The sequence below is a fragment of the Atheta coriaria genome, unplaced genomic scaffold (genome assembly GCF_025399875.1).
Source record: "Atheta coriaria isolate IRGN ID8LTWV9N9 unplaced genomic scaffold, Caltech_Dcor_3.1 hic_scaffold_2_pilon, whole genome shotgun sequence".
Lineage (NCBI taxonomy): Eukaryota > Metazoa > Arthropoda > Insecta > Coleoptera > Staphylinidae > Dalotia > Dalotia coriaria.
Window position 1 is genome coordinate 816854 of NW_027045444.1, and position 17697 is coordinate 834550.

The window sequence follows — 17697 nt, forward strand, 5'->3', positions numbered from 1 at the left end:
ATCTTATAAACTAATAATTATTTATCAAAAATTCAAAAATGTGATTAAAGTTTAAAAAATTGTCTATCAGCGTTAATTTTTTTGTAATTTTTAAACCAGCGGTACTTAAACTGTGGGGCTTTAAAGAAGACTCATATTTTTCAAAAAAAAATTTCACTCTTTTGTGTTTAATTTGCAATTTTTTGCCAAAAATATTATGAAAAAAATACTCTTTTAATATAAAACGAAAGGGTATTAATGTGTAGAAAATCCCCACGTACCCACATCACCACAAGCGCGTAATTATAGCTTGCGATAAATCTTTTAATGTTTTAATGTTTTTCATGCATCGAATGACTCTCCGCGAGTCAGCGTTCGCGTTTCGATGGTATTACGGACAAATGATTTAAGTTTCCGGTATGCGAGGACAAGCAGTCCGCCCGCAAGAGACGATACTCGCGCACGGCAAGAGGGTTATTTAAAAAACACATGTTCGAAATGCTGGAAACTCGAAACCGCGCGAGAGCTTCGAGTATTATTTCGAGTGTTCGATCTATAAATGACAAAATATTATTTTTTCACCGCTCCGCTAGGCGCCGAGAGGAGAAAATGAGCGCAGCGCGCGAGATGAATAAAAGCATGGGATTAATTAACTTTGCGGAGCGATTGAAACGAAAGAAATCAAAGAGAGGACTCGTCTAATCAAAGGCCGTTTTTCACCGACTCGATGCACATCCCGATGTTGTCTCTGATGTCTCAATGCGGACGAGACATCGGACTTCAAGGAGAGGGTTTCATTACGATGGTGTGTAAGAGCTTTCGGGTGATGCCGAGCGCGCAAAACAAGCATTAATTAACTTTTCAATATGTTTCAACGCTGTGTTTTATGTTTTTTTGGTACGATTCCAACAAATCTTTGGTTTCTCATCAATAATTAGCAAACCATGCGACGTAACTCATTACTTTTTTCGTTGTATCCAAGCCAATTAAATTCTACATCAGGAGGCTAAATTTCAAAGAAATCCAACCAGAGGTTCCAAAACTATGGCGCCGCAAAATAGAACTATGTATTTTTGTTGATTTTTTTTAATTTTTTGTATAACCACCACCAATTTGTTTGTTTAGGATGTTTATCAGTGTTTTTGACAAGCGTGTGATTCAATGTTGTTGATGTAAGTGCAGAAGCTTTATTTTTGTTTGTTTTAACGGCAGTAAGCGGCTGGTTTTTGGGGGGTTAATGAATTGGTTATGGAAAACACTTACATTTTGCAACAAAATCATCAAATCGCTTGTAAAACACGCGCGCTTTTTGGTGGTGGTTTCGGGGATTTGATTGATTTCGCGCGGCGGATCACTCTACCATTATACCTTGAAAAATATTAAAAACAATACAATAAAACAACGGAAAATGGAGACTTAAACGGTGGAAAAACAGACAAAAATATAAACTTTTAAATAATTGCTTATAACTTAAAAACTATTAGTTGTAAAGTAAAATTTGAAACGTCAAAATATAGACTATAAAATTCTATTTAATTTTTGTAAATTTTATTAAATTCTGATAAGTAGTTTTTGTGTTATCAGCATTTGAAAATGAATGATTTTTGAAAAAATTTAAAATCATCATCTGACTAAATCTGAAATAACTAAATAAATAATCAACTGCCAACATTTATTTTTGGCACAAATAAACACGAATAAATTTGTTACATGTGTACAAAATTTCAACAAAATCGAAGCAGTGGTTCTCAAACTGCAAAGCTTTAAAGAAGGGAAACAAAATTTCATTGATTTTTGTATCACCTCATGGTTAAATCATCGATGCAAAGCACTAAAGTGACTTAAGTAACGTTTTACACGCACAAGTTGTTCGCGCAACTAGTGAAGCATTACTGAGTCGAGTTAAGTAAGTCCGGCGCGTTGAGCGCGTCGAGTATGTGTGCGATGTGCGCTGAGTCAGGTCGCACGTCGACGCGCGTGTCCGCGTCTACCTGTGCTCGCATTGTTCGAGCCTTGACCAATGAGCTATCGACTCATCGACTTAAGTCATCGACGGCACTCACCTCGGCCGGCTCGCCACTTAAGTAACCCGTTCGGCCGGCGCGGTGCGTTCCGCCCAATTGAACGCTAATTCATCGACAGCTTCATAAATTTAACGCGAGTTCGAGACTTTGCGCTTCTTTTATAATTCAATTTCGTCGCTAACCACGTCGTAATTCAATAAGCAACCCTCTTTTTAAGGGTGTTTAACCACCCTTTTAAGATGTTTGTCGAGCGTCTTGAGATGCTAAAAATTTGTCGTTTGGATTTTTATCGATAACTTTTGATTGGGGGATGATATCTTTATAGGCTTTTCACAGATTAAAAGAGGGTTAAATTCCTCGTAAAATTAAAATGTTTCAATAAATTTTATCGATTGGATTAATAGTTATTTATTGTTAAAATTGCATAAAAATTATTTACAATTTTTTAGATTTTTATTAATAACGTCGGAGATATTGAATAAATCGGTTTGATTTTTTGATTAAATGATTAAGAAATAAATTGTCAATAAACCTGCCAAAATTCATAAAACTACCCCCACGGATTTGGCGGTTATCCGGGCGTCAAAGTGCACACGAATATTTATCGTCGGCGTCGCGCGGTATATTAAATTTTTAATAAAATTATTGATGAAAAATAAGCATCGCCGCGTCGGGACGGCCATTAATATTAATATATTCATGGCGCGGGCCACCCTTAAACAATAAAAGCCGACCGATGCGATCCCTTAGATTATTAATATGCGTCTTTCGGTTTGCTCTCATACACCGTTCATCGCGTTCGGCGGTGCGAAAGAGTGCGAAAAATAACACCCTCGATATGTGCGGTGGGATGGGGGTGCGGTATGCGCACATGGCAACCCCCTCATATGCATATCCTCGCGAAAGCGAGAAACGGGCGGCGGCGCATTGAACATTAGAGATTGCGAGGATGCAAAGTGGATTTACGATATGACGTGCCCGGCCGGGGGTATAAATTTTGATCAAAAAAATATATTACCCCCACAACCCACATACACCCCCCGAATGTTGGCGTTGTGTGCTGCGAGCGAAAAACAACGCGGTTTAAGTCTATTGTCTTTGCGTGCTGTGAAAATTGCCTTGTGGCTTCATTGGCTCATGTACTCAAATCCCCACCCCCCGTATAACACCCTTTAAGGGGTGAATTTGTAATAATACAATGCAAAATCGATTTCTTTTGATTTTTAAACAGTAAAAAATTGAAAGTTTTGGTAAAAGTTGAATAATTTTTAAACTACAAAAGATAGAACAATAAACTTTTTATACACTGAAAGATAATTAAATTGTGTATTAAATACTAAAATTTAAACAAAATTGATAAATTAGTTTAATAGTTATACGCTTATAAAGTGAAGATAACTTTGGTGAAAAAATAAAAATTTGAAAAATGTAATATTTTATTAATTGTTTAATAATTACTAAACAACAAATGATAGAAGATTTAACTTTACATTATTTAAAAGATAATTAAATTATTTATAAAATACCAAATTTTAAACAAAATCTATAGATTAGTTTAAAAGTTATTTGCTTGCAAAGTCGGTACCAAAACAAAAATCTGAAAAATACAATATTTTAGAAATTGTTTAATAATTCGTAAACAACAAATAATATAAGGTTAAACTTTTCACTATTTGAAAGATAATTAAATTATCAACAAATGTATTAATTTTGAACAAAATCGCCAGATTGGTTATATAATTACAGTATTTCAAAATACAAAGTTGATTAGCATTAATCGCAAAAAATTCAAATGCAATACTATCTTAATTATTAAATAACTAAAAACTTAAACAAACAAAATTAACGAAATTTTACAAGTTAATAGCCAATAAAATTTCTTATAAGTCTTCAAATTTTCATTTTCATAACATTCTTAGTTTTCACGTTATAACTCATCAAAGTCAACACAACTTTTTACTCTTCAAAAAACAAAATGCATGTAATTACACGTAATTAAATAATTACTATATGAAAATAAACAACAACAAAAAAATAATAACATTGCATAGTTTAATGAGAATACCTTATAAAATTTTCGATTAAAATGTTTGAAATTACAGCGATAAATTTTATTGTTTCCAAAGTAAAAAATATTTTAGGGGTGCACATCTCCTATAGGGGTGTGAGGTATGGCAATATTCTAATGTCATACCCCGTCATACAGTTTTATAGCGTTGTTTCGCGGGTAATTCAAAAGTGGGGTGGGGGTGGCAATATCTCAACGTTGTAATATTATAAAGTGGATGCATAAGCAACCCTCCAATACCAAACCAAAAAGCCGAAGAAAAAAATGCCGTAGAAGACGACGATGGCAGCGAACTTATTAAAACGTCAGGCAATATATTTTGATTTTTAATTCGGGGGATGAGGGTGTGTGTGGTGAGGGTGGGAATATACGCAGGGCTAATAAAAAAAAGCCTAAAAATACCACATTTGAATACCGGCATTCATAAACAAAGCATCTTTTCAGAGGTCATCAGCGCGAAACAAAAGCCAATGCTTGACGCATACGCGCATGCGCACTATACTTATTGTAATTTGCATAGTTTTCGATTTCATGTATTCTTGTTCTTCGTTGAGGCTCTCTTGAACAACAATAACCGAAATCGAAATGCAGCGGAAGAGGATGTGTGAACGATTAGATGTCGTCGTCGTCGTCGGCGCTCAATTGTTTTAATTTCGAGGCCGACAAAAACCGTTGTCGATAAATAAAAACGAAAATCTTCGTCGTCTGGTAAACGCATTCGACGCATGGTATATTAATATTCATCATTTTTTAGCTTGATCCACATCTGTTTGCACGAAAAAAAAAACGAGTTTCGAGCGGCATCAATCGAACCACAACACGACTTAAGTCAGTTGTAGAAACATCTGGTATTTATTACGAACAGATATCGAACTGACTGATCGTGTCTCCCACAGCGTCGAAAAGCTCCCCTCAAAGGCTCTATGCTTTCGAAAATGTAGACACAACACACACAGTAGTCGTGTTTTGTGTGTTTTTCTGTTTGTTTCGCTTATTAAGCGAAATTCGAAGATGATGGATGATGGGGTTAGCAATTGTTTATCTCCCGGGTGTGCGGTGTATGTCGCTGCCCCATGATATTCAATTCTTGTGGCGATAAACACGCGTTGGCGCAAAAACAACGCAAGCTTATTGCAGGTATAAGCACATTCTCGCGCGTCTCCTGACTTAACTCACTCGAATTGTGCGCGGCGCACGCGCGAGCGACTCAACGCTGTGGGAAAGTTTAGATAAGCGCGGCGCGCGGAGCGCACTGAGCACGATCCGATACGACGATATACCACACACACTCACATGGGTCGATTAATTGGCGAAGCTGCGAGATGCATAATTTGCGCCGGTGCACAATGGACGTGATAACGCCGCGTGCGGATCATCTTACTTTATTGATAGTTAAGTGCGCGTCGAGGCGATTAAGTGACCGAGAGCTGACGAGTCGTCGACGGAAATTTAATCGTCGAATTGTTTTAATCGATCGTGACCACATGCAATGTGTGATATTTGATACGATTGATTGGTCTAATATAATTCGATCGCCAGTTTCAAGGCGAATTGTTTGGCGGGCGGTCTAGCCTAAACTATGGGTGATAATCTAATCGTTTAAATGGCATATTGTAGATTATTTCATTGTGCATACATTGATATATAACAATATTAGTTTAACAACTTTTAAATTGTTGAAATTTTGTTTATAAAAGTAAAAATCATGTTTTTATTTTTTTGAGAAAAATATAACTTCAACTTTAAGTCTTTGTAACTTTTATACTAATTACACCAGATTAACTTTATATACACCAAATTAAAGCGTGTTTAATTAGCTTTAAAATGAGCTATAACAAAATATAATCCAATTATTAGTTTATTGTAAAACTCAAAAAATATAAAAAATTTCATTTTTAGAAAAATTTTAAATTTATTAAAACTTTAAACCTTTATAAATTCAAAACTAATAAAGATAATTAATAACAATAAAATGCATATTAAAGGAAATTTAATCACCTATCCAAAAAGGTATGACAATCTATAAATTATACAGTGTGTTCCTTGTGGTCGTGTCAAAAGTAAAAACTTGCATTTCAGTGTTCTAGAAAAGGCGCTTCAGCATAAATTTGATTATAAATTGTCTTGCATCAAAGAGACAAAAGAAAATCTCGGTCTTGGCTGTCGGCCGCAAGGTCAACGATCTCTTAATGCAAAGGTTGCGCCCACGCAATCGTACTCGCGTGAATCGCGCCGCGCTCGCTGGTGCGCGCATTTCTTAATTTCAATTTTAATAATTTAATTTTAATTCGCGCACCAAATCTTAATTCAAGTCAAGAATCGCGCAGATACAATATACACTTTGATGCGTTGATGGTACCCTGCTTGTTTTTGATTTTGATTACAATTCTGACATCTCTTCGAGAAAAGAAAAAAGTTGATTGAGTTTATGTCGTGCATTGTGTGCGCACCAAGAGATGAATCACGTGTGCATCCCACGTGCTAATCTATAACGTGAATTTGAAGGTATGGTCGGTCGCCAGACGTGTAACACACATGTGGCCGCAGTCGGTGCTTCGAATTCGAGATGCGTTTGAGAAAGAGACCCGAAATGTGAATATATGCCCTATTGTAGTCTGCCATTAATCAAAAGTGTAGGTGTCCCGCACGCCAGACGCTCGCCGTCTTGCTTCAGACTCTGTATTTCGGGTGTACCGCAGTCGCCAGACATCAATTACGGTGACACATTCGGAGAGAAACACTGGCTGCAGACGAGGCGAGGTTATTAATCGCGCGGGGAGCTAATGTCGCGGCTATTAGTCGTTTTTATATGGAGGTACCTTTAGATTTGTTCAGATTGAGGGTACCCTCCTAGGAGGTCCACTTTGAAGCCGTGTAACTCCGAAACTAGACAAGATATTGACTCGGGGAAAATTTTCTCATAAACTGTTATTAATTAACTCTCAGATCCCGATTAAATAATAGTAATATATTTATTCAAAATGGCGGAATTAAATTTTTAAAATTTTGTGTTTTTTTTATATAAAAATATACTTTAACATCAAATTACTACTAAAGTATAAAAGATAAATAAATTCTGTTTGAAGGGTTGTGTAGGTGTGTTAAAGGGCTTTTGTTGATGTATGACACAATGTGGTTAACACCCTGTATCAGGCGTAAAATGAATGTTTATGCGAAGGCGCGTATGTGGGAGTCGCAGCCACAATGACCAATCGTTACGACGCGATTTGTTTTGATTCATTTTGATTCATTAATCTGTCGCACAAGCCGCAGTCGAAGGCGCAGGGTGTGGTGTCTGGGTCCTGCGGCGGCGTGCGCAGGACGGCGAAGAAAAAGCGTAAAAAACACGCGGAAAACATGCGCTGAATGTGCGGCGCGGATAAATAGCGATACGCATCGACGTGAGGCGTCGGCGGCGGCGGTAGCGGTGGCGGCGTGGCGGCGTCGTCCTTCTCGGTTATCGACGAGCGCTCCGGCGAACTTTTACGCCCGGCATCTCGGGATCTGTGCACATCTATATCAGATATCGTGGTGGGGCGGGCCGGCAGGCGCTCGGTGTTCGAAGGAGTGTCCGCGTATCGGCTACACCCACCTCCCGCCGCGATAACCCTTTTTTTCGTTGTATTCTTTTCGGGTTTTTGCACTGAGCAGCCGGCACCGGCAGCAGCGCTGGATATTCAATCTATAGAAGCGTTTATATGCACTCGTACGAGTTCGGATCGCCGCCCCCCTCCATCAAAGTCGCGCAGTCGTTTCGCGCGCGTTACTGCAACAATATCATTCCTGCGACGCGCCGCGACGGTTCACGAATGGATACAAGTCACAAGGTTGATGTCTGAACAACAAAAAACCTTCAACTTCAGAACACCTTCAAATAATCATCAATAATTACACAAAAAGATTTTTTGCAAATTTTTTCCAAAAAAATGTTCAACGCTCTGTATCTCCTCAGCTAATCAACTAATTTCCATAGAACTTTCACTATTTAATAGATAATTTAATTATCTTTTAAATGATATTAAATTCAATGTGTTTTCAACCCTCGGGATACCCTTAAATCGAATTCCCAAAAATAAATGACAAAAAATTGAAAAAAATGTTCAACGCCCTGTATCTGCTCACCTAATCAACTAATTTCCATAGAACTTTCACTAGTTTATAGATAATTTAATTATCTTTTAAATGATATTAAACTCTATGTGTTTTCAACCCTTGGAACACCCTTAAATTGAATTCCCAAAAATAAATGACAAAAAATAGATAAAATGTTCAACGCCCTATATCTCCTGACCTAATCGAGTAATTCTTATAGAACTTTCACTATTTAATAGATAATTTAACTATCTTTTAAATGATATTAAACTCAATGTGTTTTCAACCCTTGGAACACCCTTAAATTGAATGCCCAAAAATAAATGACAAAAATTCGAAAAAAATGTTCAACACCCTGTATCTCCTCACCTAATTAACTAATTTCCATAAAGCTTTCACTATTTAATAGATAATTTAACCAGCTTTTAAACGATACCAAACTCAATGTGTTTTCAACCCTTGGAACACCCTAAAATTGAATTCCCAAAATCAATGACAAAAAATCGAAAAAATCAAGAGTTGCACATGTTTATAATGAGCTCTTCTTTGGGATTTATTGCAGACATCTGGTGTGCTCAAGCGGCCCTCTCTGGTGTATGTGTGTGGCGTCTCAGTTTTAATGCGCACCCTTACTTTACGATCGTTTACGGTTCACATGTCTTCAGTTTTGGAATTTTACGATTTTCTTTGTGTTTTTGTGCGTTTGGCGGTCAGAATTCGTGACCTTCACTTGTTCGCATTGTTTGATTTTCTACTAGTACTACACTACACGCGCTGCGTTAATTTATAGAATGTCAATTTCAGAATTGAAGTTTCGCAAAGCCTGAATGAGGAAAAAACATCGCACCTGTTTCTCGGTCGGCGCGACTCTTAATTACTGGAAAATTGCTGCGGCTGACTGCGCGCAGCATGTGCCAGACTAGACGGGATGTCCCAATGTCCCAAATTTTCGAAAAACATTCATACAGACACAATATTTATAGAAATCTACCTAAAATTACATGCTACATCATAAAATTCAAAAATTTCGTGGTAAATACATTAATAAATCATGAAAAATTTTATGGAAATGTTTTTAAAGAGGGTTTGAAACACCCTGTAGGTAAACCAATCAAACACGTGCGTTTAATTCGTTGATATTCGCGCAAAGCCGCAAACAATTCGACGATAAAAGGATAAAAACGCGTTCGGCAATTCGTCGCTGTAATTGGATTAAAACTTTACTTATTGGCATTCTTTGCGCCGCCGCTGGATCGTAATCTAATTAGCGCATGACGACCGCCGCTCAATGACAGGAGTTATGATTACGAGGAAACTCTTGGAATCCGAGAAGAGAGCAAAATTTGTTTTCAAAATATCAACGTTCACGGAAATTTTAAAAAGTATAAATTTAAACGCTTGTAACTTTTAAACCAAAAGAGATAGATTTGTTGCAAAATTATCAATGGAAAGCTTGATTCAAGAGCTTTCATTTTATGTATATGAGTAGAATATATTTTTGTTGTAAAGTATAGTAATTTTGTTATAAACAATTTTTGCAAAAATTGAAAGTAATTTTATTGAGCATATTTCAACACCCTGTAACTCATAAGCCAAACATGTTACAAATTTGGGTAAAAGCCCATTTTAAAGAACAACTCATGGTCTTTCATAACATGTTTGGAGGCATTTAAAAAGTCAATCCAGAATGTCTCTATATTGTTTTGAAAAATATGTTACAAAAATTACAAGTTTTTACATAGTGCAACTTTAACAGCTGATAACTACTAAACGATAAGTGATAAGATATACATTTTAACAACAAACAAAATATAGTTCTTTAGCTTTAATTTGATGTATAATTTGTTAGAATATCTTGATTGGTTCACCTGTTATTCGCTTTTGAAGAAAATAAAATTTTTCAAACTGATTGAGAATAGACGCTCCACTAGTTTTAGAACACGGTGTATATGAAAGAAGACGAAATACTTTGCGAGTCATTTTCGTTGCCATTAGAATCGGCCGCGGCTGTGCGTCGCTCCTCTCTCTGATTACCTTCTCCTTTAATGCATTAAACCACTTCAAACGCAATAAAGTCAAATTAGAAAATCGAAAGTACCCACTAGGAGACGACGCCGAAGAAGCAGAAGAAGCGCAGGCGGGGGCTATTATATCATCAATTCGTTTATTAGCTCTTCTCCGCGTCGCATTTTGTGCAATTTACATTAAAAGCACCGCCGTAGGTGGAAAATTCAGAAATCAGTCAACCCTTCACTGCCGAGATTTCGCAAAACCAAGAACCAAGCAGCAGCAGCTGAGGGAAGAGGAGGGCCGCGAATGAGAAATGCAAATATTGAAGAAAAAGATTTCAGATTCAAGATTCCATCACGAAGCTGATGAGGAATTGGGGTTTTGATAGGGTGTGGGGGCGGCTGAAGAACATCGTCCCATGTTCGAGTATTTCGAGTTAATTTCGAATCAAAACAACTTCAATACACGCGTCGAACCCTTTTTGTTCGCGTTTTCCCTCGGCGAGAAGAAGACGAAGAAGACGCGGAGACAAAAGTTTAAGAAGACAATGCGAGAACCGATGTACGCCGAACAATGGCACAAATGAATTTCGAGCGTGCTCCATCCCTACGCAGCGCCCGAATTTATAAATTTCCATTGCTAATATCGGCGCATCGGTCGTTTTTCTCAATGGTCGCGGGCGAAACAAAAGCGACGAACGCATCGATCTTTCACTTGGCGAGATAAAGACGCACCGCAACGCGAAGGGATGAAAGAAAATCGTGAAAAATGAGCAAGACAATAAAGATGTTGCGCCCCGCAACAATAAGGTGTTTATTATTTTTCGCGGCCGGATAAAATATTACCAGATCAATGCCGCCGACGGTTAATAAACTCCGGAGGGGTGTTGTGATGAATAGGAGGTGTAGGATTAGTATCAGGATCAATAAACGTTAAAAGAACATGAGAATTTTATGAAAAACAATGAACAAGAGGGATGTTTGATTTTTAGTGGAAAAGGGCAGATAACTTCTGAACCATGTGGAGGATTTTATTGATGAAAACTGTTTTAGATAGCCAATTAAATTTACTATCAAATGAAATTTAATTTTGTTATCTAGGTGCTATAGTATCAATATACCAAGTGTTTAAAGTTTGCACATGAAATTTTGTTCAGAATTTTTAATGTTTTACAAAATTGCTAATAACTTATGAACTAATAAATAAAATGCATATGTTTAAACAGATTTAGAAAGGTAAATAAATTCTACATATAATATCAAAAAGTTATTGTTCTAAGTAATGCGGGTCGGTAGTAATCTGAGTCCAAAGTTGCCCTAATTTTTGCAGTCATAATTTTTAGTTAAATTTATTTTCTTTATTAAATAGTAATTTATTACTAAACCCTATAAGTTATTTTATTGAAATTGATAATTTAGAAACTCAATGATATTTAGTATCAAATAAACTTTAAATTGTTGTGATGGGACTTATAGTTTGCATATACCAAGTGTTTAAACTTTGCGCATGAAATTATGTTCAAAATTATGATTGTTAAAAATAATGACTAATAACTTACGAACTAATAATTAAATTACAAATATTTAAACGGATTTGGAAAGGTAATTAAATTTTACACATAATTTTATAACGTTATTGTTCTAGCTAGTGTAGGTTCGTAGTAATCCGGGTTCAAATTTGAAATAAGATTTATCGTCATAATTCTTCGTCAAAATTTTTTCCTTTGTAAAATCATAAATTACGACCAAACCCTTAGAGAAATTTTGTTAAAATATACAATTATAGAAATTCAATTAACAGATGTAACATATAAACTTTAAATGGTTTTGATAGGACCTATAGTTTTCATATACCAAGTGTTTAAACTTCCACTACAAAATTCACTAATAAAATTCTACCTTTAAAAGTTTTCTTCAAATACAAGTCTAAAATATTATAATATCATGTCTATAAATAAACCACTGATGGTGGCTGTTGATTATTCATCAATTTCCAAGCACGGCGCGTTCAATTTCAAATTATCGAATGATTTAAGTCGTCCGCGGAACATCTCCGCGCCTGTCTAATTGAATTTACCACACAAAGAAAAGCGACTGGCATTTATAGTTTATTTATTGTCCTCCGCGCGGCTATTTACACTTATTTACACGAGTGCACTTGTCGACATGCCTCTGACCATCCGCCACTTGCATTCGAAACATTTTCGAAATTGTACTGGTATCGGCTGTCGCGCAGCGGGGCCAATAAATAAATGATTCATTGACTGGCCGAGCGATATTTATCAGCGCGCGCGACCGGTGGCTCTCGATGTGCTTGATTTAATAAAATTGATTAAATCATCCCATCAATAGATGGATGTGTTTAGCGTCAATTGGCGTGACCCGGGCACTTCCAGCAGCGCATGCCACGCGCTCTGTTGTCCGCCGGATTTTGATTGATTGATCACCGATTAACGGCGGATAATCGTCGCCAGTATTGCGGGGACCTTCGATTCGGACACGACATACTCAATTCACGCACGCCATACGTCAATTGAAAACAATTTTAATTTTATGTTACTGCAAGTTGAGTTTTTATTTTTAACAGGAAATCAATTTTTATTTTATTGATTATTTTACATTATGGCTGAAATTTTAGGTTAAAAATATTGATATTTTAAAAGTAAAACATATTCTGAAAGCTAATTAAATTCCCTTTCAAATGATGTATGTGGTGTTTAATTAACTATTATCGTTTTTGTATACCAAGTGTTTAAAGTGAAAATTTAAATTTTTTTGACAATTTTTACAAATTATTTTTTTAAATAATGTTATAAACAAATAATATATAATTGTTATATATCACTAGAAAGCTAATTAAATTTCCTATCACATAAAATTTATACTGAAGTAATACAACGCACCATATTAACATACCAAGTGTTTAAAATTGCACATAATTTTTCACAACTTTTTATAATTTTCATTTTTTATATAAATTATTTTTTTCAAACAATTTATAAATAAACAATTAAAAATGATTATATATTTCTAGAAAGCCAATTAAATATTCCATACCATGTATATTTTTTCAAGTGAATATCACTCATCACTTTTGCATACGATGTGTTTAAAGTAGTAGCACTTGTTTGATCGGTGATTGCGGTCGAATAAAGCGCGCTGAATGCGATAAATATTGAAGTAGGATGTCACCAATAGTCGAATGACACATCAATTCATCAATTTGGAGTGTTTCCTTTTCAATTCGCTGCCCGGAGCAAGCGCGAGTGCGACATCAATGAAAAAATTACGGATTAACAATACACAATCAACCAATCAACGGCGAGATTCTCGTCGACGATAAAAACAAGTCACAAAAACTTTAATAAATATCGTCGTGGTATCAATTGTTTATATTTATTCCTATTATACACGTCGTATTATTGCAATTAGAATTAAAGTCGCGGATAAAATCCAGCGTCTAGCCCGGCAGAATGAATTTGTCATTATGGCGACAACACCGCGCGATCCATTGGGATTGATTGATGAATATTAGAAAATTATATTGTCGCCGTTGACGTCACGTCCGCTCGTTTATTGCATTGGAAAAAAAATGAATACAACACATTACGGCTCTCGATTGTGAACTTCTTGCCGTGGTAAAGTGCGAGTGGAACGCGATTGTTAATCCGTGTGGTGTAATTTAAGTATCGTTAAAAATTGGCAAAAAACGAACGAATGCACATTCGAAATCAATTAAATGCCCCCACCGGCACGCAACGCACGCAAGGTCAGCGAATTAAGACACTAACAGTTGTCATGGCGAGAAACTTTGAAGAGCGATGGAAAATCTTAAATTGTGGCGCTTCCTGTCTCACGATTTTTATTATCTATACCTTGTTTGAAAGATGATTAAATTTGTCATAACATGAGGCCAATTTAATATCGTTAGGTGTTTTAGTTTTTATATTAACTAGGATCAAATATTGTGTTTAATTTTTGTGATAATTTTGTAGTGTTTTATTAATCATTAAATATTTTGGTTTTAATTGATAAGAAATTGATTTGTAAATGATAAATTTGCAAGAATAATAAATTATCTTTAAGTTGGCGTTTACAGAATATAATTATATGAAGTAGTTTTTGTTTAATAGTCTTTCAAAGTTTGAAAATAAAAATATTTAGAAAAACAGTTTTTATGTTAAAAAACATGGAAAATTTCGAAGAAAAACTTAAATTGTGGCTGTTTCTGATGCACTACACTAATTATCTATATGTTGTTAAAAAGATAAAGAAATTTGTGATAAATTAGAAAAAAAATAATCTAAAAATCATTTTTTGTTTTCATGTTATAAGGATTCAAAATTTTCGATTGCATTTTTATGTAATTTTTTATAAAACTTAAAATTTTGACGTTTTCGCTACACAAAATTTAAAATATTTGACATATTCTGAAAGATTATTAAATTATCTTCAAAATTATGTTTACACAAAGTTATTATCAACAATAGTTTGTTTATAATCTTCATTCAAAGTTGACTAAAAAATTTGTCACTGAAAAACTCACTGCAAAAATATTTAAACATTGTTTTAAATGTATCAATATCAAATATTTTTGTAAAAGTTTGACATATTCTGAAAGGTATTGAGTTGTTCTTTCATTCGCCACCCTTTGTACAAATCCACCCCTATAGATGTGCCCGTGGCACGCGTTGTAAAAATCAATGCCTGTTCAATCGCAACACGAGCCCGGATAGAAATTACGCGTTTTATGCGAATTTGATAAACACACATCCCCGATAAACGACAACACAAAAAGCTCGGAAATGAAGCGGAGCGAAGAACAATCGACGCTTTTGTCCGCGCTCAACAAGTGCGAACATATGCGCTTTTACGAGCGCCGAGCAATTTCCAGAGTTTAAAAACCAATATTTCCACCCCGATCCCCAAAAATCATCCCCTAACGCACAGCGGATGTCGAAACATGACGACTGTAAACACCATCAATCCCGTATCGCATACAAAACACAACCCTAAATGCGCTTCGGGCAAATCAAAACAAAAAAAATCGAAAAATTAAAACTCAAAAAGTCCAACTCATAAAAAAACATCCCACTAACCTAGATATTCCAAAAGTGAAGAGTAACACAACACTTGTTGGCGTTTTTACGGCACAGAAACGAGAAAAAAAGGGGGATGAAATCCTGCCGGACGCGGGACGTGCAGGAATGTGTCGAACATCCCTTCGATTTCGCTCCGAAAACGATTTACGCGCGGAAAACGAGCGAGCTGAACGGAAGGAAGTTTTTTTCGCCGTCAACCCTCCTACGCAGCATCCGCGCAGAGGGTGAGTGTGCATCTTCCCACACAATGCCAAGACGAGCGTTGCGGTGTCGTTGAGGCATTGACTAGCGCAACGAGGCTTAAAGTATCGAGGGTGGCATCCCTATTACTTGAGGGTGATTTCGATGTTCGATATACAAGGGTGATCACTTTTTTCTTGATCGGGAAAGTGCCAAAAAGACGTCAGTAAACAAACCAAATGTTAACCTAGGTTAAAAAATTTTTTTTTCTAAAAATTTATTTTTCGCAAATTTTTTTCTCCAAAAATTTTATTTTTTGCAAAATTTTCTCCAAAAAATAATTTTTTTCAAAATTTTCTCCAAAAATGTATTTTTTGGTAATTTCTGACTAAGTAAATAATAAATTAAAACTATTTTTGACTTTATAAACAGTTTGAAACTATGTAGTTACCCTTAACACATGTTAAGGGTTGTTTGCCTTTCTACTAAGAGTCGTAGTTTCATCAAAAGCTCGTGAGATGGCGCCTGCTTTACGAAATCGAACACTAAAATCTCAAAAAATAATTTTTGACTTTTTTGAACAACTTTTCTTGTATAAATTTATATGATTTAACAGCGGCCCATAAAAAAGTTATAAAAAATTCCTCGCTAATGGTTCCAATCATGAAAGCCTGGTCCAACATTCATCAATATACTCGTACTAAAAATTATACAAGAGTATCGCAATGTCCTTAAACAAGGGTGGCTGTAAAATGTTTATGACACCCAAGGACATTAAGGGTAATTTTATATTTTTCTTTTATCGATTTCACGATTCGAAAAGTTGCAAAGTCTTAAACACTTAAAGTGTTCCAAACGAATAAAATCGTTATTTATTGCGTCTTAAAAATGACTAAAAATATTCTCGTCGTTGGAAATTGTTTGTTTTATCAGAATTCAAAAATCAAAAAACGACTCTAAACGTCAAATTAGATGGGAATAAAAATGTCAGCACGCTGATGAGAAAACTCAAGACTAATAAGAATCTAAATTCTATTATGGATATAAAACTAATGGTTTTTAAGAATTTTTTTTTTTTTTTGGTGAAGAACCGGTAGTCAAAAATAATTCGGAGATTTTTCAAGTAATTATTAAGACCTCCCTTGGAGGTGAATTTTATTATTGGAGTTTGTGTTACAAGTGAATGAAAACTTTAGCTTTAGCTTCAAGTTAAAGCGTTGTAGTGTACGAACAATAACATTCAATTAGTTGCTCGCAGCGGCACGCGATGTTTACACTAAAAACTTTTTTTTTGAAAAAATTTTTTTTTGATTTTTGACTAACCTGTTGCCAAAATTGCGCAAGCAAGTAGATCCTCTCCTTTTTGAAGAGCCAATCCATGGATTGCATGGCCTGCAAGTCCATGTCCGCTGGCGGCGGGATAGTGGCGGTCGCCGTGGGCTGCATGCGGACGCGATCCTCTAGCTCCGCCAGTTTGGCGTCCTTTTTGTGCGTAATCTTGGCCCACGAAAAAGTCCTCCTTCACCACGCACTCCGCACACTTCACTTTTCGCTGTTTTCTTGCGTGAAAGCCGTCAGAAAATATTGTACGATTCACACAATTTACGCAGCGGGCACATATCGCCAAAATTTCAAATTTTTTCATTAAAAAAAACTTCAAAGTCCAAAAGTACTCTTGGAAAACTTGGTCACAAACATGTTGTTGCTCACGAAGAATAATCCACACTTGAACACTGTTGTAATTTTAATTTGTTGATCACTGACACAAATTTTTGAATTTTTTAGCGTTTTTTTGTAGTCAGTCACTTGCACAGCGGTTTCTTGGTTTACGCGCGCGCGAGGTAGTGCCGCGATATTGTGTCGCGCGGTGGTAGTGTCTCTCGATGCGTGCGTTCGTCGGGATGCGGTGCCCAACACTGAGCTCGACGTGGGGAAGGAAGTCGCTCGGTCGGTCGCGGGACGGTCGGTCGGTGCGCGCGCGGCGCCTCCTTCGAGGCCTGCCTTCGACGCATCGCACCCTCCATCGCCCGCCCATCGCGCCGATCGCAGGCGCCCTCTTCGGCACCGAGTCGTAGTCTCGCTTCGATGGCCAATCGCTCACCGCTCGCTCACAGGCGCAGATATTTTACTCTTTCTCATGCGTCTCTTCTGCACACATTTATTCTCTCTTGTGAGTTTTTGTCGATATCAAACTCTTTTTCGTTTTTTTGCCTGCTTTTTCTTCGTTTGCCGGGGTTTTAAAC

At 36.3% G+C, this 17697-nt stretch overlaps 1 protein-coding gene across 5 annotated transcripts in view; it reads right to left on the bottom strand.

The window, feature by feature from the left end:
* Window positions 1–17358, bottom strand: part of LOC135800913 (homeobox protein cut) — a 45015-nt gene extending 27657 nt beyond the window's left edge. For 4 of the 5 annotated variants that reach the window (XM_065314274.1, XM_065314256.1, XM_065314261.1 and 1 more), the window contains exon 1: window positions 16778–17358. In XM_065314274.1, the coding sequence (XP_065170346.1) occupies window positions 16778–16900 (123 nt within the window). In that variant the 5' untranslated portion in view covers window positions 16901–17358. Of the gene's footprint in view, window positions 1–1242; window positions 1348–16777 lie in introns of all 5 variants that reach the window. The other variant, XM_065314267.1, reaches the window with a different exon arrangement.
* Window positions 17359–17697: the final 339 nt, after the last annotated feature.